A 24984-nucleotide genomic window follows, 5' to 3' on the forward strand; every position below is an offset into this window, starting at 1 on the left:
CTAATGTGCTCATACACTATACCTCTTTTGTAGCAGAACCAATAGTAATGGAGTATGTAGCTCTTATGCAGTTTAAATTGAACCAAATGTAGCAGTTCACTTGAAATGGTAACAAAAATAGACTGCAGACTTCAACCTGTGTATCTCTCAGGCCCGGGCCATAGAAGGGTGGGGAGAGCGGAGGCGCGCCAACGCTGAGGCTCGCCTGCTCCAGTCAGCGCGATTGCACGGACTTGCAGGCGAGCCAGCGTGCGCGAAGGGAGCCGGGGGGAGGTGGTTGGAGGCGGGGCAGTGACGTCGCTGGGCCAATCGCCCGCGACGCACTGACGTCAATGTCACAGCGCCGTGACGTTGACGCTGCTGTGCAGTGATTGGAGGTTTTCAGCCGACAGAGCGCTGAAAAACAGCTTGGCGCTCGGCTGAAAACTCCAAAGCCTGAGCATGCCTGCGGACGCACGTGTGAGCCCCCTCTCAAGGCATCCTCATTGAGGATGCAGGGGCTCAGCGCGGAGCGTCCGCACGCCTCAGCACGGCTGGTCCATCTATGGACGCAGCCTTAGCGTGAGTTAGCACAGCGGTGCGCAAAGGGGGCACGAGACTCGCTACGCGGGGGGGCGGGGTTAACAGAATACATTTCAATTTAAATTAATGCCGGGGGAACTGCAGGGCCTCTGTAAACTTCTACTTACTTGTTTCAGATGCTCCTGGTCATGCGTCGCCATGGCAATGCAGTGTCAAATGACGCCGCGGGTCATGTGACGTCGCATTGCCGTGGCGACGTGACGCCAGGACGTGGTAAGCGTGGAGGGGGGGACAGACGACGGGGGCGCAGGGGGAAAAGATTGTGTTCCCCTGAGTTAGCATGTGTGTTAAAGCAGCATATGCCTGAGCGCACAATAGCATGTACAGTAGTTATATCTGATATCTCCATGGGGTTTAAACAGGAGGGTTAAATTCCCTTAACTCAAAGCCGTAGAACGTTGTAGTTTAAGTTCCAGCTTTGTGTCCAGGAATGCTCATACAATGTATCTCTATGTAGATTGTTGTAGAAACCACAATTATAGAGTATATCATTCTTAAGCAATTTCAAATAGACAGAGGTGTAACAATTCACTTGAAATAATGGCAGAAAAGTCTGCAGACATGGTCCTGTGTATCGCTTAGCGTGAGCTAACATATATGTGTTAAATCACTATAGGTCTAAATATACATTGGCATGTAGTAATGTCAAATGCCTCCATGAGGTTTAAGCAGTAAGTCTAGAAAGGTAACATATCCACATTATCAATGTCCTAGCATATTTTGCCTGTAGGGTAAGGTAAATGGTCACGGCGAAACCGGCAAGTAGAAGAAAACGTAACGCCCATAAACAAGCCGTATTGTGAGGGCAACGATGAGGCCGCAACATCTATAACCTAGCATTTTTTCACCGTTGATCAATGGGAGTTGGCGCAGATTGTGTTTGTGCCCCTTTGTAAGCTCTTAATGTTTTGAAGATGCTGATAAAGATCCCCCACCCCTTTTCCTATGGCATAACTGTTACGTTATGCAGCACCACGGCATGAGGGCAGCACTCAAAGGGTTAAAAGGTACCACAACATATGCCATATGTACATGTCTCTCGTACCAAAACGCCTCCTGGAACCGTTGCACCTGCAGCAATTTATTCCGAGATGTAATGACCGGATTCTGGCATAGAAGGGAAGTCGCATTATTACCTGGGGCACAGCTCGCATAGCGACTATATGAAGAAGCCCATTAGTGCCATTTATGGTCCCTTGAAGAAAAAGGGGGAAAAGGCCCCATATTTTTTAGCACAATTCTCCTACTCCCTGGTTTTTCTATTTTTCAGAGGATTATTTGTAGTAGTTTTGACATTGGAGACTGCTCCGAGTCCCAGTGCCGGCTACGCATCATTACAGCAGCATCCTTTCCCATTGGTTGCCATTGCTGTATGTGTTAAGTGCACACTATGCATACACAGAAGGGGTATTTTAACCTTCAATATGTCCAACCACCACTTGACAATAAAATAAAAAATCTGACCTTGGATTGCCATCTGTTGGATTGACGAATAACATTTATTTGTCCTTTCACACTGCAAAAATAGTAGGATGCAGAAACATTTTTTTACCATAGTTTTGCTGATAATAAATAAAATCTACTCATCAGTTTTTGACCTATCCCTTAATACCCCACAAAATGAAACAGAGTCTAATTAATAAAAATTGTCATTATTTTGGGATTCTTTGGGAAAGATTCACAAGGCACTGGTGCATATTAGCGCACTGGATCTGGCAGAACTCCAATTGACTTGAATGGGAGGTTACGCCAGATAAGATTTGCTAACCCATACCAGTGCTTAATGAATCTGCCGCCTATATGTGAAAAACGACCCCCAAGCTCCAACAAGCTGCCATTCTACAGCTACTTTTATTAAACTTGGAAGCAGACATGGACAGCCCTAGCCAACCATATGTGTAGCATTTCTTAGCTAGACCTAATAAAATGTACTTTCTACATTGAAGATTACTTGTGGAATGCATAACATCCCTGCAGCGGTCTGCAGGGAAAATCTAAACGGGCTGTGTGTTTTGAGCTTTACGCTGGAAAGGAGCAGCCGTATTTAGGCATAAGGTTTGACGTTAAATTATTGCTGTAATCAAAGAACCATATGTTATACATCTTTGGAAGCCACGGCTATGCAAGTGCCGAGCTGTGCAGGGTTTCAGTACAGTTCCTGGAAATAGTATTGGCAGCACAAGCTGCCAGATACGGAGAAAGTGAAGGGGTGAGCACTTTGGCCCTGGTCATGTTAGAGGTGTTTACAAGGGTATAGGGAAGGAGTGAAGCAGGAGGCCCTGGTAGGTGACAGACACTGCAAATACCTACAAAGAAGACTCCAGTGACCACCTTCCATATGCTGTGAAGCTGTTTTCCCATGCTAGAGAAGGTTTTGTTCCATTAATTTTGAATAGAGTTGAGAATTTCTTCAGCACTGGAAAACCGTTTCATAGCGCACTGAATATATATGTATATATGTATTTATATAGCGCCATTAATGTACATAGCGCTTCACAGCAGTAATATACGTGACAATCATATAAATAACAAATAATATAAATAACACATAAAGGGGAGAAGCGCTTCAGACATAAAAGTAAAATTTAGGAAAAGGAGTCCCTGCTCAGAAGAGCTTACAATCTAATTGGTGAATATGGGCATAAGAGCAACAATCTCTGCTCTTAATATCTGATGTTATACAGAGCTTTGCACTTTCTGTTCTTTTGGCTGCTGGATAAAGTTGTCAAGTGTCTAGAAGGCTGAACTTGAACAGGTTCACGAGCCACCACAATGTTGAAGGTAGAATAGGGTGCTGCTCTGAAAATCTAGTGTGGGGTATTTTTATTTGAAAGCCCGTTTACAGATGTGAAAATCCTTGTTCAAATCACCCGTCCTCTTTGACCTACTTGTGCTGATCTGCAGAGCTGTAGAAACCAGGACACGAGGTAACGTTACTGCAATATGTGTTGGGCTTCCAGGAATGGTGGGAGACTCCAGGAATTGGTACCTGGAAGTGAGAGACACACTGGGATTGCCTTTCCGTTGCCTTCTTTTTTGGGGGCCTGATTGGGGGGGGGGGGGGGGGGAGGGGAATGCATTTGCACAGGACAGTCAGTGACTTGGACAATCTGTAATGTGGCAGATGAAAAGGGAGAGACTGTATACATGGCCACAAATGTTAAATTGATAGTGATGCAACGTATCCCCACTATTGCACAACCCGCCATTATGTGTACATTTGCTTTGTGCCACTTCCTTTATTTGCTTAGAACATGAGCATAAATGGTACTTCTCCTTCAACGTTTTTTTTTATCAAGACCGCATCAAACACACAGACCCAGAGTATTCACAGGAGTCAGTTGATTTTATTATTATTATTATTATTATTATATGGGGGGGGGGGGGGGATAAAGGATTTCTAGACAAATCTTAATTGCTAGATAATCTCCCCTTCTGTGCTTAATTGGCCAAGAAGGGGTTAATTTGGGTAAGTGTAGGTTACAGTGCTTCCAAAAGTTTTGTGGGGTTGTCCCTTTTAGATAACCATACAAAGTATCAGTGTGTATTCCCTGGAATACCACGCAGGATGTGGTGCAGAGCAGGACACGCTGACACAGGGACAGGAGCTGGCGTAGGCTTTCTTGTGCCCGTTGGTGGCAATTGCGTTATCTGACTGCCAAGTCAGTGTCACCTTTGTTTGCCTAGATTTAATTACACCTACATCTTTCTACTTGCTCCAGTAACGTGCAAACATTTCCTGGCTACTTTCAATGGCAGGCTTAAAGGGAAAGTTCCCCGCGCATGTTTGTGTTGTACTGTACGTGGGATTTCTGCCTTACATCCCACTAGCGTTTCCTGTGCTCCCGGTGCATTTTATTCCTAAATAAACATCATTCAAATGTCTGCCCCTCTCCCTTAGGGACCATAGACATCAAAGAACCTTATTTGAGAAGATTAGGATAACCTAGTTTTTTTTTTCCCCTGATGTACTTTTGTAATCTGCATGGAAACCAGCTGTGTGCTTCCTGGTGGAGCGGAGAGAATGAGAACACGTCAGGCGTTCCCATGTACGCGTGCTACTGTCGGATTTAAATTAAATAAGGTTTGTAATCTTCTTGGAACGGAATCGCATTTTGCTTTCAAACTATCAAGGGGAGCTGCCCGTTTATAACCACATTTGGTAGCTTAACCTGCTAAGTCTCTAGCAACTAAAACTGTATTAGAAGTCCTTTTCCATTTAGCCCCCTCGCTGTGAGCCTTGTAGTCTGTATTGCTGGCCCCTCCAGCAGCAAAGGGAATTGATGGAGGAAGCTGACCCAGGAGAGCCCCATACACAATGCTTCTTCATAGGGAATTACTGCTATCTGCGCAGTATATCCAGACAGCTCCGTGCCCCCCATCTCCTGCACAGAGACGCCGCACCTACACTTTCAATCATGAAAGTCTCGAAAAATCTGCTCATTCCTGTCAGTCGGCAACAACAACAAAAAGAAGCGCATCTGAGATGGTATACGTTGGGAAAATGCAGGATTCGAGGAGGGTGATTATTTACTAGTGTAGAAAAAGGCAAAGTAAGGATCCGGTCATGGTTTTCACAATATCTGAACACGTCATCAGCCCTTTTCCTGCTGATCGTTCAGTAGAGTATAATGCCAATCTTATAAGAGGTGTCCCCCACCTCCCAGGCATGTGCGGTCATGTGATCACTTCAGCGACAATAACGTCAGCCACATGGGGGCTCCACTTCCGTTCGGCCCCAATCAGCCTCTGGAAAACTAGCATTGCACCCCCTCCCCTCCCCGCCCCCACATGACATACCTGGTACATCAATGGGGCCTGAGAGGTCCCAGGTTCGTTATCCGGTCACTGAAAAGGTTAAAAAAACAAACAAACGTGATGTGCTAACGTAGTCTACTTGGCGTGTGTTTTATTAGACCTTTTAGTCTGCAGCTCGGTTGTTGGTTTATGCAACTTGCATAATTACGTGGGACCATAATAATGAGGCACGTCTTTTATAATCAGGCACTTTACCATTTCTTCATTTTAATTGTAACACTTCGTACTGAATATGATGCCCTATTATCCACCATAAATGTTCCTCGAGCTCCACTGGTAAAACATGGGAGTTGCTGAAGGAGTTTTCATTGGAAGGATTCTTTTATGCGATTGGGTTTTGATGATGACTAATATTGAATGCATGGTTAACACATTCAGATGTTTTGTTGGACTGTCGTTAAGAGGAGAAAGTCCCTCTCTAAATCCATACAGTTAGGGGTAGAATAAGATGGCTTGTATCAGGGGAGCGCAAACTTTTAGTGCTGCACCCCCCTGTCTCTCTCCCCCCGGCTCTCGTGCCCATCCCCGTCTACCTTCATCCGCGTCAGATGACGCCGCGTTGCCATGGCGACGCGTCATAGAGCGTTTAATCCCAGTAAGTAAACAGTTGCAGAGGCCTCACGCGATCCCCCGGCATTTAATTTAAATGCCTGGGGGACGAGCATGGGGCCTCTGCAACTGCCGGTGCGCGCGCCTCCCCCCACCCAGCACAATCGCCCCCCCTGGGGGTCGCGCCCCCCGCTTGCTTATATAATCCATATCAAGCTGACATTGGTGCCGTCACTGTGGAGAGAGGACCAATAAACAATAAGGCGAGCTGGGGATTCTGGGAAAGGAAATGACAACTGTTGAGTTTCCCTGATTCAGGGGGAAATCTCAAAAGATGTGGGATTTTGTTAGGTTAAAATGTAATGCAGGTAAGTACTTGTAATTGCTTTCCTTTTGTATGCTGCATATACAAGTTGTTTTGGGGTAGGATTGTATTGTTTTGCCTAAACATAGGTCTGTTGGTGTTGTGACAATTTGAATTCTCCACAACAAAGTTTAAACATTTTGCAGACTAATCACTCGGACTGTGTTGTAAAACATTATGTGGAGCTGAGGGGCCTGGAAATATGCATTGGGCACCGCAAAAGAGTAAAATGTCCTGGCACCTTTAGGATTCTTTGAATAAAAGCTTTGGCACGAGGTTGTGCACCCTTTAATGAAGTGACGTTCAAAGCAAGCAGGTTTGATTTGGCAGCTGAAGTGTTTTCATAGAGAAGCTCTCGGACTGGCCTCCCTGCTCAGCCAGCGTCTCTGGACATATTCCACAGTGAATACACATACATGTGTAAATATTTCTCTCTAAATACAAAACATACGCGCCATTTTATCAGCATGACACATTCCGTGATAAATCAATGTCAATACAGCACAAAATACATAATCTATAAATAAACCAGTCTGTCCTATACAGTATGTATTATTCATAGTTTGGCTTTCTGTGCAAAATGTGAAATGCTAAAAGGCATATCTGGGAATGGGGACACACCACTTAAATAATAAGATATGTGCGCAGCTTTTATAATTCTTCGTAGTGTGCATTGACTACGTTTTCACTGGGCTCATGTCCTGACTTATGTAGTAAATGGTTTTGTAGGATACGTTCTATTAGAAAGTTAACCCCTTTAGTGCCGGTTGAGCACACCTGGCACTGAATGTGTTAATGTACGCCCCTTCACATTTCCACCACATGTCTCACTCTCACTCTGTTCTGATTTGGTTACTGCTGCTAAAAAAAAAATGTAACTCCAAACTAGATGCACTACGGTATATCAGGAGTGGCCAACTCCAGTTCTCAAGGGCCACCAGCAGGTCAGGTTTTAAAGATATCCCTGCTTCAGCACAGGTGGCTCAATCAAGATGATTGAGGGTGGCCCCTGAGGGCTGGAGTTGGCCACCCCTGCACGAGATCCCAGTCTGCAGACAGCCTGGGGAAACTTTTCCGGTTACCTACACTGGAGCAGGGTTGAACTTGCACAATTTGCCGTTTTTCCGCTTGGTGCTGTGGATTGGACTTGCCGTAAAGTGAGCAGTCCAGCATGTAACGTCTGCGTTTAACAATCCATTGTGATTTGACATGTTGATAATTGTTTTTTTTTGTTTTTTTTCAAACGTTTTTTATGGTATCACATCAAGACTTTGAAACAGGAAGAACAATGTACATAAATTTCATCTGAACAATAGAACTATCTTTTTTGGTATTTAAACATATATTCTGACCATAAGGTCTTAAGACCTTTCATTAAAGCCAACACCAACTCCATCTTGTTTTAACCTCTTACTTACCAGTGTTTAGCCCCCAAGTTGTTTGCTGTGCTCCGCTTCTTCCTCCGTGAATCCCCTCTGCCAGCTCCATCTTATCTTTAGAACATTTAAATACTTCTGGGCCTCCAATCGGGAGGCTACTACCTTCACAGTTTTTAAGTGCTTTATTACTTGAAAGATGTGAAAAAGAATAGAAGAAGAAAGAGGGGTAAGAAGGGAGGGGGGGAAGGGAGACAAGGTAAGGAGCTCGTCCCTTTATCTCCCCAGCGTCGGCTCTGGTATTAGGTTTTACCTTTGGTTGAGATAGATTCCTAGGCTCTATTTTTCTAGTACTCAGGCCATGCGTCCCAGACCTTATAATGCTGGTCTTTTTTCTGGCTTAGGAGTGCTGAGAGGAGCTCCATCATTTTGACCTCCTTAATTCTACGGATAACCGTTTGCTTTGATGGGGCTTTTAGTTTTTTTCCATGCAGCTGCTATTGAGCAACGTGCTGCGGTGAGCATGAATGCCGCCAATTTCCTTTGAGGGGTCATGAGTCCTTCAATGGGTTTGGCTAGTAGAAAGGACAGCGGGTCCATCTCTATGCTCTCCCCAGGAACATCTTGGATCATATTTCTAATCATGTTCCAAAAGATCTGGGGACAAAACCACCCACCATATATGTACCAGATCTCCTTTCTGGCCACATCCTCTCCAGCAGAGGGTCAGGTAGGCCGGGGGAGATCTGGCTCAGCCTACTCGGGGTTAAAAAATTGGCAGCAAAATCCTAGCACATAGGCTAAACCCAATATTACCCAGCTTGATTCACAAAGATCAGGTGGGTTTCATATCCGGAAGACAAGCTTCGGACAATACTCGTAAAATTATAAATATTATCGACCACGTTCACCTCTCGGGAACAAAGACCATCCTGCTAAGTCTAGATGCAGAAAAAGCATTCGACAGGATTAATGGTCCTTTCTAGATCAAACAATGATTACATTTCGTTTTAAGGGCTCATATTTGGAAAGGGTTAGAGCCCTATATAAAACACCAACAGCATTTGTGAAACTCCCGGGAGGAGACTCAAATCCCATAAAAATCAAGAATGGTACGAGACAGGGTTGCCCCTTGTCCCCACTCCTTTTCGCTCTGTCGATCGAACCTCGGCGACAATCAGGAACGATATAAATATAAAAGGCATCAAAATTGGAGACACGGAGTACAACATTTCTCTATTCGCCGACAATGTGATTCTTTCTCTGTCCTCTCCTCTGACATCCCTCCCGAATTTACAATTCCAATTAGAAAAATTTGGTAAGGTTTCAGGTTACAAAATCAATAAAACATACAGAACACCTACAAGCTCAAATTGAACCCCCAAAATACCCACAACATATATATAAGCATATAAGTTTCACAGAGGAGTGCTACTGAGCATGGCAATTTATATTTAAAACCAGAGACATAACATAAAACACAGACAAAGCTCAGTGCACATCCAGAAAAACTTATATACGGTACAGTGCCTAAATATACATGTATAAATAACTAATAAATAAAATGGTCTTTTAGTTTAACATTTTGGCCAAATTGTTGTAAGCCCTTGAGCCAAACTTCACGGCAGACCACGTTCAAGGGTCCCTACACTAATATAAATTCTTAATAACCTGTGCATTGCCAGGAAGAATGATTTATAATAAATCTGTCAATATGAGTTGCAAAAGTTCTAAGTCTGATTGAAGCTTTTATTAACCTGTACATTACCAGGAAAAGCACTCTGTAATAGATTTGTCACAATCACACTGCATGCAGGCAAGTTCCCCTGATAGTTCGAGATGCCATGGAGTGAGCTTTTAACCATTTAAATGTGGGAGGGAGTGAGCTTCAATTGGATAGGAGGTTGCCACCCTCCAAAGCAGCCAAGACTAGCTGCACAAGAATTATAAAACATACAGAACACCTACAAGCTCAAATTGAACCCCCAAAATACCCACAACATATATATAAGCATATAAGTTTCACAGAGGAGTGCTACTGAGCATGGCAATTTATATTTAAAACCAGAGACATAACATAAAACACAGACAAAGCTCAGTGCACATCCAGAAAAACTTATATACGGTACAGTGCCTAAATATACATGTATAAATAACTAATAAATAAAATGGTCTTTTAGTTTAACATTTTGGCCAAATTGTTGTAAGCCCTTGAGCCAAACTTCACGGCAGACCACGTTCAAGGGTCCCTACACTAATATAAATTCTTAATAACCTGTGCATTGCCAGGAAGAATGATTTATAATAAATCTGTCAATATGAGTTGCAAAAGTTCTAAGTCTGATTGAAGCTTTTATTAACCTGTACATTACCAGGAAAAGCACTCTGTAATAGATTTGTCACAATCACACTGCATGCAGGCAAGTTCCCCTGATAGTTGGAGATGCCATGGAGTGAGCTTTTAACCATTTAAATGTGGGAGGGAGTGAGCTTCAATTGGATAGGAGGTTGCCACCCTCCAAAGCAGCCAAGACTAGCTGCACAAGAATTATAAAACATACAGAACACCTACAAGCTCAAATTGAACCCCCAAAATACCCACAACATATATATAAGCATATAAGTTTCACAGAGGAGTGCTACTGAGCATGGCAATTTATATTTAAAACCAGAGACATAACATAAAACACAGACAAAGCTCAGTGCACATCCAGAAAAACTTATATACGGTACAGTGCCTAAATATACATGTATAAATAACTAATAAATAAAATGGTCTTTTAGTTTAACATTTTGGCCAAATTGTTGTAAGCCCTTGAGCCAAACTTCACGGCAGACCACGTTCAAGGGTCCCTACACTAATATAAATTCTTAATAACCTGTGCATTGCCAGGAAGAATGATTTATAATAAATCTGTCAATATGAGTTGCAAAAGTTCTAAGTCTGATTGAAGCTTTTATTAACCTGTACATTACCAGGAAAAGCACTCTGTAATAGATTTGTCACAATCACACTGCATGCAGGCAAGTTCCCCTGATAGTTGGAGATGCCATGGAGTGAGCTTTTAACCATTTAAATGTGGGAGGGAGTGAGCTTCAATTGGATAGGAGGTTGCCACCCTCCAAAGCAGCCAAGACTAGCTGCACAAGAATTATAAAACATACAGAACACCTACAAGCTCAAATTGAACCCCCAAAATACCCACAACATATATATAAGCATATAAGTTTCACAGAGGAGTGCTACTGAGCATGGCAATTTATATTTAAAACCAGAGACATAACATAAAACACAGACAAAGCTCAGTGCACATCCAGAAAAACTTATATACGGTACAGTGCCTAAATATACATGTATAAATAACTAATAAATAAAATGGTCTTTTAGTTTAACATTTTGGCCAAATTGTTGTAAGCCCTTGAGCCAAACTTCACGGCAGACCACGTTCAAGGGTCCCTACACTAATATAAATTCTTAATAACCTGTGCATTGCCAGGAAGAATGATTTATAATAAATCTGTCAATATGAGTTGCAAAAGTTCTAAGTCTGATTGAAGCTTTTATTAACCTGTACATTACCAGGAAAAGCACTCTGTAATAGATTTGTCACAATCACACTGCATGCAGGCAAGTTCCCCTGATAGTTGGAGATGCCATGGAGTGAGCTTTTAACCATTTAAATGTGGGAGGGAGTGAGCTTCAATTGGATAGGAGGTTGCCACCCTCCAAAGCAGCCAAGACTAGCTGCACAAGAATTATAAAACATACAGAACACCTACAAGCTCAAATTGAACCCCCAAAATACCCACAACATATATATAAGCATATAAGTTTCACAGAGGAGTGCTACTGAGCATGGCAATTTATATTTAAAACCAGAGACATAACATAAAACACAGACAAAGCTCAGTGCACATCCAGAAAAACTTATATACGGTACAGTGCCTAAATATACATGTATAAATAACTAATAAATAAAATGGTCTTTTAGTTTAACATTTTGGCCAAATTGTTGTAAGCCCTTGAGCCAAACTTCACGGCAGACCACGTTCAAGGGTCCCTACACTAATATAAATTCTTAATAACCTGTGCATTGCCAGGAAGAATGATTTATAATAAATCTGTCAATATGATTTGCAAAAGTTCTAAGTCTGATTGAAGCTTTTATTAACCTGTACATTACCAGGAAAAGCACTCTGTAATAGATTTGTCACAATCACACTGCAAGCAGGCAAGTTCCCCTGATAGTTGGAGATGCCATGGAGTGAGCTTTTAACCATTTAAATGTGGGAGGGAGTGAGCTTCAATTGGATAGGAGGTTGCCACCCTCCAAAGCAGCCAAGACTAGCTGCACAAGAATTATAAAACATACAGAACACCTACAAGCTCAAATTGAACCCCCAAAATACCCACAACATATATATAAGCATATAAGTTTCACAGAGGAGTGCTACTGAGCATGGCAATTTATATTTAAAACCAGAGACATAACATAAAACACAGACAACGCTCAGTGCACATCCAGAAAAACTTATATACGGTACAGTGCCTAAATATACATGTATACATAACTAATAAATAAAATGGTCTTTTAGTTTAACATTTTGGCCAAATTGTTGTAAGCCCTTGAGCCAAACTTCACGGCAGACCACGTTCAAGGGTCCCTACACTAATATAAATTCTTAATAACCTGTGCATTGCCAGGAAGAATGATTTATAATAAATCTGTCAATATGAGTTGCAAAAGTTCTAAGTCTGATTGAAGCTTTTATTAACCTGTACATTACCAGGAAAAGCACTCTGTAATAGATTTGTCACAATCACACTGCATGCAGGCAAGTTCCCCTGATAGTTGGAGATGCCATGGAGTGAGCTTTTAACCATTTAAATGTGGGAGGGAGTGAGCTTCAATTGGATAGGAGGTTGCCACCCTCCAAAGCAGCCAAGACTAGCTGCACAAGAATTATAAAACATACAGAACACCTACAAGCTCAAATTGAACCCCCAAAATACCCACAACATATATATAAGCATATAAGTTTCATGGCATCTCCAACTATCAGGGGAACTTGCCTGCATGCAGTGTGATTGTGACAAATCTATTACAGAGTGCTTTTCCTGGTAATGTACAGGTTAATAAAAGCTTCAATCAGACTTAGAACTTTTGCAACTCATATTGACAGATTTATTATAAATCATTCTTCCTGGCAATGCACAGGTTATTAAGAATTTATATTAGTGTAGGGACCCTTGAACGTGGTCTGCCGTGAAGTTTGGCTCAAGGGCTTACAACAATTTGGCCAAAATGTTAAACTAAAAGACCATTTTATTTATTAGTTATTTATACATGTATATTTAGGCACTGTACCGTATATAACTTTTTCTGGATGTGCACTGAGCTTTGTCTGTGTTTTATGTTACAAAATCAATAAGTCAGAGGCTCTGAACCTATCCCTTTCGCCCCCTGAAGATAATTGTTTTAACAATATAAATAATACACCAAACACAGTAAATGATACAAAAGTGTTAATGTTTTAAATGCATCTGCTAATGAAAGAAAATGTTGCTCTAAATATTCCTTTACTGTCTTTAAAGTTTGTTTCACAATTTTAAGTGTTTGTTATGTTATAGGATTCCTTGTATTAAAGTAGTAGACTAAAGCAGATTTTGTTTGATGTAGACACATTTGGCCACTTGTGAGTGGCTGTACCACATCCTGCAAAGCAAAAAGATGATCCACCATTCAGGGAGCTGTATCTGCATATTTAGTAAGGAGTTTCACTCTACACTTCCTGTCCTGAAGACTCAAATCTTTATTTGAAAAGTTCAACAACCACCTGTCCTTTCTGGCTCCCAAATTACTCCCTCTGGGTGCAACTTCCCTGGTAGTTCTTGCCATCGGTTAGAAGAGCAGTGGTTTTCAACTCCTTTTTTTTTTTTTTTTTGTTAAGGCAGGAGTGCCCCTGCCCGCTCTCCCCCACTGCTCGCGCCCCCACCGTACCTTTGTGCCAGCATCAAATGACACAGCGGGGTCATGTTGCCATGGCGACGCGTCTCCTGAAGCAGGCTGAATCAAGGTAAGGCCGAGTCCCCGGTATCCGCGACGGCGTGCTCGGCGCACAGAAGGTACGGCCCCAGTGGCTGCCTGCGGGAAGCACGATGTGCGACCGCCTTTGCCAAAAGACAAGAAATTTGTCCTGTGGTGCGGGGGCCCAAATCGTGATCTTTTCTTTCCCTCTGCAGCTCAAGCACTGACTGCAGATCGCGGCTCGCACCCATGCACGGCGCTGCCAGGTGTGCAGGAGCTGACACGGGGGCCATAGCCTACGTGAGTTACAGAGGCCTCGCGTGGTCCCCGGCATTTAATTTAAATGCCTTGGAGAAGAGCACGGCGCCTCTGTAACCACCGCACCACCCAGTTTGGTTAAGGAACCTTATAATTATATTGAGAAATTCTGAGGAACTCCAACTCTCTCTAATAGTGCGTCTGATATCAGATGCATTGTAAATTGTTCTGTATTTGGTAAAATTTTCAAATAGCCTGAAAATTGCAGGGAACCCTTAAGGAAGGCCTGGGGAACCCAAAGCTTCCCAGGAACCCCTGATGAAAAAGACAGGGTTAGAGGGTGATGGAATTGGACAGTGATCAAAAGGAATGGGTCTGAGAGTAGAGGCAGTAATAAATGTATATCTAACGTGAAGAGGATTGCTGACTGAGACAATTTAAAACAATACACTCTGATTCAGCAGCATGGTCATTTTGGGCGTCATAGAAGAGATACCGAAACAATGAACTCCAAAGAGCCTGCAATGCATAAAGCACGAGGCCCATTTATAATAGCACCCGACTGTAATCAATGCAGTAGTTGTAGCTGTATTTATTATGACATAAAACGTTTGTTTACAAGCTGCATCCATGGAAAACTCGCAGGTATCTCAAAGTGCAAGACTTTCTAGCTCTCTAAAGGCGTTGCATATTGTGTCGTTTCTAGCGATTTCCCTCCTGAGTAATCTGGGCTAAGAACAGAATATGTTATCTGCGTCAGACTTTTACAATGTGCTATGATTCATTCTGAAAATCATTTAAGAGATCAGGTGCTTTGGTATTGAATGTGCTCCAGTTGATGACTAAACCTAAATTGCCAGGTGTACTGCAATGGCAACACCTACTCCCACCCCATTTTTATATCCAACTACCAAGATAGGTAATAGCCTCAAAAATCAAATCACAGAACTGCCATGGTATCTAAGAAATAAGACACACACCGTGCAATATGGCAGGGTGAAAAATGTGTCTTTAAAGCTGCAGTTCAAGCTCCCGTTTTTTTTTTTTTTTTTTTTTTTTTACTTCAATATTTTCATGTGGGCAATCTTTACTTGCCTAAAGAACTGCATAGCTGGCGGTCAATTCGTTCTCCGTCTTTTGATCGGCAAAGTTTGGCAACATCTTTAAATATGGGGAATGTAAATGGTTGCTATAGGAACAAACATGCTTGTTAAAATAGAATACAAGAAAATTGGTCTTTCAAAGTTGTTTTTTTTTTAAAAAAAACAGAAAATACTAAAAGTATTTTTTCTTACTACAGAAGTGATTTATTAAAAAAAACCACACATGCAGGATATTGCCTGAACTGCAGCTTTAAGTCAAAACTATGGGGTATCCCACTCACATGGTGTAGGATATAATCAGGCTTGTGGAGAAATTCTCTGATGGTAAATGCTTCAATGATGGATAGAGGAACTTCAGATGGATACAGAGCGGGTACAATCAAGTTGTATAATAAAGTGGAAATACACCCACAAATTCACAGATAATGTGCGCATTTCAACAGTCAACAGAGTTACGGTAACAGGCGCACGATCTTACTTCAAAACCACCGTTTGCTCGCCGGTTTTGCTGGTGTCTGCAGTCCTGCTGCTGGAAGATGACGTCACTAGCAGGGGCGGGAGCCGTAGAGGGAGAAGCGTCCCAACGGATACAGGAAGACGGGGTTGGTTGCTCAGCCGTAGGATCTCCATTACGCTTATGTCACCCTACGCGTTTCTCTCTTTGAAGCTCTTCCCCAGGGGAATATTTCCTTTTTGATGTTGGGAAACATCAAATTTTCCAGAGCAGCATATCCTCCAGTGGTGGTTGTGTTTATTTTTTAGATGTGTTCACACTTTATAAATGTATATAAATAGTTGTCACTAATATTCACTGAAGCATTTTCTTAGCGCTTCCATTTTTGTATAATATCAAGATTGGTAGTAAGGTGGTGATTTAAGCTACAGTATAGTAGCAAACCATGACCCGTAGTGAATATGAAGAGAAGTGGGGTTTATCGTCCTCCTCACCATTTTGAATAAGACAGAAAATGTGGGAAGAGTTTTATTTGTCATTGCGCTACCCGAGACCTTGGGAGACATGATCCCGAAATCCTTGTGCGCAGAGCTTTGTCATTGGTCCGTTTGTTCCCTAGACCACATCTCTACTCCCGCACAAAGGCTTCATCGTGTGGGCTGAGTTTAAGACCTAGAAAGGGCTTCATACTCTGGAAGAGATGTCCATGTCCTATTTAATCAACGTAAAACTGTCTTGGCAACTTTATAATATCTTTTATTTATTATTTATTTTATTGAAGGTTTGATAAGGCACATAATCGTGCCATATGCAGTGATTTTGTAACAATCAGTCATTTACTTATGCTTGTGGAGCTATATAGTTGAATGGACCAGCCTGAACTAAATATTTAGAAATGTTTTTGAAGTATCCATCACTAATATGCCAACTACCATATTCCATATGTCATTTTCATGCTAGTCCTCTAGAAATCTTTACTTCTAAAAATGACTCATTTGCATTTCTTCAGTCTTCAGAAAATGGGCAGTTTTATGGCAATGGAGCAACATTAATATGATTTAGAAAATCCTTTTAGGTTTGTGTATGTAAACCACCTTCTGCTTCATTTTCACACCAGGAACTACATACAGGATAATATTTTACCAGCATTTCAAATGGTCAACAACAACTTTCTGCCTCTGGAGAAAGGCAGGGGGAGGGGGGGTTATCATTAGGGAGCAAAGCATGGTGGGTAGCCGTGTTGGTCCTTCCATGTATAGAGAGCCATCCCTGCTCCTGCTTTCTTTTATTTCATTACCTGAACTGTAATATTGTATTGTATTGTATTGTATGTCTTTATATAGTGCCATTAATGTACATAGTGCTTCACAGTAGGAATACACGGGGTAGACATATAAATAACAAGTCATGGGAATAAGTGCTTCATACTTAAAAGTAACATTAAGGAAGGAGTCCCTGCTCCGAGGAGCTTACAATCTAAATATGTCAGTTTGCATCCACCAGACAACAATACATGTCTGGTAATGACCATGCTTTCCCCTGCAAGATAACTATCATATCTTGGCATTGTGGCGATGCCTGAATACCGCATGTAAAAAATAAAAATAAAGTGTGTGCTACTTTTTAGGATTACAGCTTTAATCTCCCTGTGTCTCAAAATACTCATGTAGTTTAGTGATGAGAACAAAAATAATTTATCCATAACAGTTTTCAATACTGTCTTGATATGAAAGACTTAAGTGTGGCCAGATGGATCACTTCCGTATACTTTTGGAATTAAAACCACTGCATAAATTAAGTCCATATGTTTTTATTATTAAACCATTCCAGTAAAATTTCCGGCATAATCTGAAGCCATTTTAAGTGATTGCAGTTATTGCTGAGTTCACTGAGGTATGGAATCTTGTGCCATCATCTTTAGACATTCCTCTACATATCGGCACAAACAGGGACTGCAGATGGTCGTTTAGAACACTGACAAAGGTCAAAGAAATGTCGTTTCATTCTAGGTTACCTGTCTTGCCTGTGACAACAAGTCGAATACGATAGAACCATTCTGGGACTTATCTCTGGAGTTTCCTGAGAGGTATCACTGCAACGGCAAAGAGACGGTTTCCCAGCGGCCCTGCCTGCTGACTGAGATGTTGGCCAAATTCACAGAGACCGAGGCCTTAGAGGGGAAGATCTATGCCTGCGATCAGTGCAACAGTGAGTAGAGGCAGTATGTATTCACACATACATTCTGCTCTCCAAACATGCGATGCTTACAGAATCGCTGTGCAACTATTGCAGGGCGATATTGAAGTGGGTTTGAACGCATGTTTATGGGGTGTATGACCTCTCGCTAAAGCTTCAATGTGGTTTCCATTTTAAGTGCATCAAAGCTTATTCTTGTTGGATATAGACATTTACAGCTGTAGTGTGTGATTGTTCTCCCAGATAACACCACATATCCATAAATCAGAATGTCGCAGGGTTTCCACAGGTTTCAATGGCCGTGTTGTGCCCCGGTATATTCCACCTGAGTGGACAGTGAAACCTGCTACATTGACACCTTCCCTGTGCCCATTTTAGATTTGTATTGGATTGGGGTAATTTTTTAATGTATTCTTATTTGAATGAAAAAACGTTTTCAAAATATGCATCTCCAATAAATTGACGAAGTAAAAAAAGTGGCTTACTGATTAGTTGATCACCTAGATGTGGATGTGCACGGCCCTTCCAGCACCTGTGAGGAGGACTCGTACACCTCTTCACAGCCACAGATGCCAGCAGCACATTGTGGCATTGAAGTGATTTTGGGGGCAATACACCACGTAATTGGTGTTATATCAATTCCCTCACCAGAAATAAAATGCCCAGCAGACATTTTGGCCATGGTTTCTAGGAGCTCTAGTGGCCGCCTGCCTGCACCTGCCACCCCCAGTTTAAAGAATAGGGATAATAAATAAAAAGGCTATTTTTAAAGAAGGCCGTCACTGGCCTTCTAACCATCTTCATACAAACGGAGCACACGGCGGGGGAAGCCGTCTGTACAGTTACTATCACAGACGATTACAGGGCCGAGGGACGAGCCGTGCTAAACATGGGAGCGCAAAGAGGCAGCTTCTCATTGGTGAAAGAGGACACCTCTTGCCACATTTGCCTGTTTCTTTAACGCTGTGCCTAGTCATCACCACAAAACAGAGTCATTGAAGGGATTTAGCTGGCCCAGGAGGGGGTGAGAGTACGACACAAATAAAGTTTCCTGTATGACAGTGGCAGAGTGGTGCTCACAAACTCTCACATAACCAAGAGCACACCGGGGGGGGAAAAGGCTTCGTTTTAGTTGTTTCATTTCCAGTGTATTTGGGTCAGTCTTCTTGCAAGCTAGCATGGCTTGCTGGTTTAACGTTGGTGCTTCTCTGGAATTCATTGCTATACGACGCGTAGCAGGCCCCTCTGGCAGGGATGGGGTTAAGTTGCATGCAAGGTTATACGCATCTGGAAGGTTGTAATTTATAGCTGTGGGGTAAGCAAGCTGCTGGTAACCGTGTTTCTCATGACAGCACACAGCCACACACACTGGCTTTATGATATCTCTAGCCTTTCTAAACAGGTGGGTCTGCACTTGTACTGTGTGTGACTAATAATAATAATAATAGCATGTTCTTGTATAGCGCTGCTAGTTTTACGTAGCACTTTACAGAGACATTTTGCAGGCACAGTCCCTGCCCTGTAGAGATTACAATCTATGTTTTTGGTGCCTGAGGCACAGGGAGATAAAATGACTTGCCCAAGGTCACAAGGAGCCGATACCAGGAATTGAACCAGGCTGCCCTGTGTCAAACTCAGTGCCAGTCAGTGTCTTTACTCACTGAGCCGCTCCTTCACTCCTGACTCCATTTAACCCTGTGCCTTTCGCTCACATTCTTCTTTGGTGATATTACAATTTTGCTGCGTCCCCATTGAATGTCTTCCAAATACACACAGGTGTTTTTAATATATTTTATTTTTAACACCTATAGAATGTGGAAAGAGGTACAACATGTGCCCATGATTGACTCCAAGCTGTGTGCTTCAAAAATGTATTACATTTATTTAAAAAAATGACATGGTTAAATAGAAAAACATTGGTGTTATAAAACAAATCTAAATTATTTTCTTACAAAATATTTTACCATTAAAGGTATGAATGGAGAACAGAAACAGTGATGCAACACAGCAGGTGGAATCCACACTTGCATACCTTTGCCGAGATTTATCAAAGCATGATGCAGAATATTGGGCCTGTTGTGGCAGTATCTGCAATTGACTTGCATTGCAGTTACCGCCAGAACAGGCGCGATATCTCGGATCGCATGTCTGATAAATCCCGGATTTATGTGACCCCCTAGTGGTGAAACCCTGCAAAAGCGCTGCACTAAATCTGTGCTATACTTCAGTTTTGCAATTCTGAAGGCCAAACTAATAATGGAGAGTGATGCATAATGACATGAAGGTAATTAGACACAATATCGCAGACTGCCTAAAACTTCAATACATATAACATTACCTTACACATACAGATACAAATACTGTTCTCCAGATCAGTAAGGAGCTTAAACAATATGGAATAGCTATTTATGCAGTAAGGATTTGAGCCGTGTGATTTTCGTTTAGTATTGTTTTGGTCAGATGAGAAATACAATATATATGTACTTTACGAGCGAAGTGATAAGTCTACACTGAATGTCGGTGTTTTGCATTTACAATGCCTTTGCTTTACCTGAGTCTTATGGTTGACTCCGTGCTGATTTCCCTGGATAATCTAGTTAGCAGCTAACAATGTTGTTCTTGCCGTGCTGCAGCTAAGCGCAGGAAGTTCTCATCCAAACCAGTTGTCCTTACAGAAGCCCAGAAACAGCTGATGGTGTGTCGATTACCTCAGGTTCTGCGACTCCACCTGAAGAGATTCAGGTAATGGGATCCTCACAGGGCTGGGACTTTTTATGTATCACTGTGTGTCCAGGTTTGGCAGTCATACAGAACACCTACAAGCTCAAATTGAACCCCCAAAATACCCACAACATATATATAAGCATATAAGTTTCACAAAGGAGTGCTACTGAGCATGGCAATATAATTTAAAACCAGAGACATAACATAAAACACAGACAAAGCTCAGTGCACATCCAGAAAAACTTATATACGGTACAGTGCCTAAATATACATGTATAAATAACTAATAAATAAAATGGTCTTTTAGCTTAACATTTTGGCCAAATTGTTGTAAGCCCTTGAGCCAAACTTCACGGCAGACCACGTTTCAAGGGTCCCTACACTAATATAAATTCTTCATAACCTGTGCATTGCCAGGAAGAATGATTTATAATAAATCTGTCAATATTAGTTGCATAGTTCTAAGTCTGATTGAAGCTTTTATTAACCTGTACATTACCATGAAAAGCACTCTGTATTAGAGTTGTCACAATCACACTGCATGCAGGCAAGTTCCCCTGATAGTGGGAGATGCCACGGAGTGAGCTTTTAACCATTTAATTTATTCTTTAAACTGGCAGTCACCCACCTTGATCTCTCCTACTTTTCGCTGTGTGGGACTTGCAGGAAAATGCTGGTTCCTGGAATATTGTGCTCACTGGATTGCAATAAACAGTACAGAGGCGCACAGTCCACTTATTGTTCTGCAGTGATGGGGTTGTCAGTGTGCAGCCTTGTATCAGTAATTTATTGTAGAAATGTAAAGCCGTAATTCCATGCCGCCAAAGTATTTGTACATTTTTTTTATTTAATTGGTGAAGTCCTGTTAAAGTGGCGTTGGCGCGTGCCATGTTTTTGTTTTGAATAAATGCAGCAAATTCTTGCCTTTAATGCAATGTGATTATCTAAGCTGCTGCTCGATCTGTTCTCCCGTGATCGGTCGGCAAAGATCCTGCTTCACAGGGCATGCAATATGGCTGTTTCAAAAAGAGGAAGTGCTGTGGCTTCCTAAATGTTTGCAACCCAGGGACGCTTAATACATTAAAACTCATTAAAAATGGCATGAAGAGAGGGGGGGGGAGGATTTTAAAAAAATGCAATCCGTATTATCTAACACTACACAACTGATTTATTAAAAAAAAAATTAAATACAAGGGGGAAAAAACCACACAGGATTTTGAAGATAATGTTGCTTTAAGTAGGAACTCTCCATTTTTTTCACCACCAGCACATAACTGATATAATGTCCTGCGATGTTAAGGATTAGTACTGTATGCTTGCATTCACTGGCAGAATCGGACATTTGGTCGCAGGCGTCTCGCCGCGAAGAGATGCCACTGTGGCGAGCTGAGGGGCAGCTAAACGGCAGCGGCCAAGTGTCCTAGACCGTTTCCTGGGGGACATTGCCCTTATTGGCTTTTTAACAGGGTTTGCCTAGTGGAAGGTAGATGGTAATCTTGTAGGGTCACTGTAAGCAAGCTATGAACAATACCCAGCATTACAACAGTGTGCAAAACTTGCATGTTCTGTGGAAATCTCATCTTGTTGAATTGTCTATAAAATATATTTTAGTATGTAATTTAACCCCAATGCCTGGCAGTCAGATCACTATATCCACAGCACATCCTGGTGGCATCAAACAAGACGGCTTTGATTTTGTGTTTCAGGTGGTCTGGTCGCAATCATCGTGAGAAAATTGGTGTGCATGTGCGATTTGACCAGAAGCTGAACATGGAGCCTTATTGCTGTAGAGAGTCTACTGCAGCCCTACGAGCTGACTGCTTTATTTATGACCTTTCTGCTGTAGTGATGCATCATGGAAAAGGATTTGGTTCAGGGCATTACACGGCCTTCTGCTACAACCCGGAAGGAGGTAGGGACTTGCTTGGGATTTGATATGACTGATCTTATATACCTGAACAAAAAATCTGAAATTGCCCTCAATACATGAACCTCATCAATCATATAGTCTCACATGCTAAGAGCACAGGGTAGGAACTGGGGAGACAGATGCATTGCCTTTCTCCTTGCTGATCTCCATCCGCGCCACCCGGAAGAGCCCAGCTTATAATTGGAGAGCAAAGGGGCATTGTAAGTGAGCAGCGTGATAACCATTTTGTTATTTTATTCTAATAACAATCTGTGTGGGATAGATCAATATAAGGAGAGTCTGTAGAGGACTTGCAGTTTAATCAAGGGTGTATTTTTTATATATATTTTTTATATATACCTTATTGGTCCTAACGCCCTCCACACAGGAATAGAAAAAACGCTGAACTGGTGAGGAATATTTATAAACGCGTTACTTTCCGTGCCCTGCTGCACGTAATTCGGCTTGGGAAGTATATTTTTTGTGACCCTTTATTCTTTACATTTTCCCCCCATAATTTTTCAGGGCAGTTAACCATTTTTAACACTGCAGCTCGCGTAAAGGACACATGGCACTTCTTCTGTGTTTTAACCCCTTAGGCACTGCAGACGCCACGCGTGCCGTGCTACATCATTCTTTTGTTTATTTTTTTCCCCTCTCCGTAGTGCTGGAAATTCAAAGACGACAGTGTCAAATTGATAGAGTAGGAACCTGCTGACAGGGTCGATCTTGACGTGGTGGGCAGGCGCAACATGTTTTGGGCAAAATGATCCATACTTATTAGAAGCAAATATATCAATTCAATATTTCGTTATGTTGGGTGTACATTGGGGGGTTTTGTTTTCTGTTGTGCTGCTTGGGCAGCAACGGGGTTAATACTATAGTCTAGACCAGCGTTTCCCAACTCCAGTCCTCCAGTACCCCAAACAGGTCACGTTTTAAAGATATCTCTGCTTCAGCACAGGTGGCTCAATCACTGAAACAGGGATAGCCTTAAAATCCTCACCTGTTGGGGGTACTTGGGGACTGAAGTTGGGAATCACTGGGCTAGAGGACAGCAGGATGAAGGCATCACACGATATATATCTATATCTCTCTCTGTCTCTCCTAATATATATATATATATATATATATATATATATATAGAGAGAGATATGTATATATATATATATATATATATATATATATATATATATATATATATATCAGGACTTGCAAAGGTTGCTTTTAATTATATTTTGTATAATAATTGCTTTGTGACGGCAGCCATTTATAAAAACAAAGGTGTTATTACTCCGTGCATGTTCATGGACCAAGTGTGGAGGCGGGGATATTTTCCCCGGAACAGGAAATGCTATTTAAAGCACACCTTCTGGAAGGGGTTCATCTTCATAAATTGTTTGTTGCCTCGACCTTGATTTACAATCGGAATTACTAAAAGTAAAAAGTCATGATTCTGTTCTGGAAGTGTTAATCATGAAACACTATTATCACACGAGTGAAAAGTTCCACTGACCATGGCTGACCTTAACATCTAGAAAAATAAGTGCTTTCTGCTTTTTCTATGTAGTGATTTTTCTCTGCACTGTCCAAATGTTGCCTTCCTTACAGGATTCTGGGTGCACTGCAATGACTCCAAGCTTCATACTTGCACCGTGGAAGAGGTGTGCAAGGCCCAAGCATACATCCTATTCTACACCCAACGAGTCACTCAGGAGAATGGACATGTCTAACCGGCTTTCTGTTCATGGGTCTCCACCACGCAGACCACCGTCCAAACCACGCACAGCTACCTACGACCCCATGGAAGATAGAAGTACCTAATGTATAGGCATTTTACGGTCTGTGTCAAACAAGAGAAGATTGCTATTTCCCTTGTAGGTGTATATACATTCTCTTTACCCCTTCACTTCGAGAGAAACAAAAGGAGACACATTAAAAGGTGCAGCACAAAGCAGCTCTGGCAGGCCAGAACAGCACATGCTAGTTTGGCTGCTCTGTGCAGGCCGGAGTTAATCTGCACAACACATTTTAATTTCATCAGGATTAACCGTACTTTAAGTAGCAGTAAAAGAAGGCTTTTACGTACACTTTGAGATTGTAAGGAAATGTGGCTCTTTGTTTCTCATCCATTAATGTACAATATGTTTATACATTTTTGTATGAAATTAAGCACTCAAAGTCATTTTATTCTATTTTTTTTTTTTTTTTTTTTAACATTTGTATATTGGCGATGGATAACTTTAAAAAGTTTCTACCAAGCTATTTTTTTACTGTTGCTATGTGATTTTTCTAGTTTTTACCTCAGGCTGAATTTTGGCTTTGTGATATATTGATGAAATGTTCTGAGTTTTTTTGTTTTTAATACATCCTGTATTGTTTTTCAAGTTTACTGTGCACCTGTCTGTTTGTACCTTCTACATTTCACACACCTTATTGTAGCTTGAGGTCTCAAGTGGACCAGGAGTCTGTGTTGAATAGGCCTGCGTGTACATTGCACTGTATGGATTACTGTGGTTTTAGATTTCAACAGAAATTGAGCTACAGGCTACAAGTAGAAAATAATAGAATGTAATACACCAACTTGCAGTCATCTCTTCCAAATGCAGAGTATCATTTATC

At 41.8% G+C, this 24984-nt stretch overlaps 1 protein-coding gene across 3 annotated transcripts in view; it reads left to right on the forward strand.

Moving 5' to 3' along the window:
* The window catches only part of USP44 (ubiquitin specific peptidase 44), a 41588-nt gene extending 16839 nt beyond the window's left edge, over positions 1-24749 (forward strand). Inside the window, exons 3-6 of one of the 3 annotated variants that reach the window (XM_075600391.1) lie at positions 17543-17741; positions 20363-20471; positions 22160-22365; positions 23974-24749. In XM_075600391.1, the coding sequence (XP_075456506.1) occupies positions 17543-17741; positions 20363-20471; positions 22160-22365; positions 23974-24095 (636 nt within the window). In that variant the 3' untranslated portion in view covers positions 24096-24749. The remainder of the gene's footprint in view (positions 1-17542; positions 17742-20362; positions 20472-22159; positions 22366-23973) is intronic. The other 2 variants (XM_075600392.1, XM_075600393.1) reach the window with 2 other exon arrangements.
* Positions 24750-24984: the final 235 nt, after the last annotated feature.

This window comes from Ascaphus truei, chromosome 5, assembly GCF_040206685.1.
Source record: "Ascaphus truei isolate aAscTru1 chromosome 5, aAscTru1.hap1, whole genome shotgun sequence".
Taxonomy (NCBI): domain Eukaryota; kingdom Metazoa; phylum Chordata; class Amphibia; order Anura; family Ascaphidae; genus Ascaphus; species Ascaphus truei.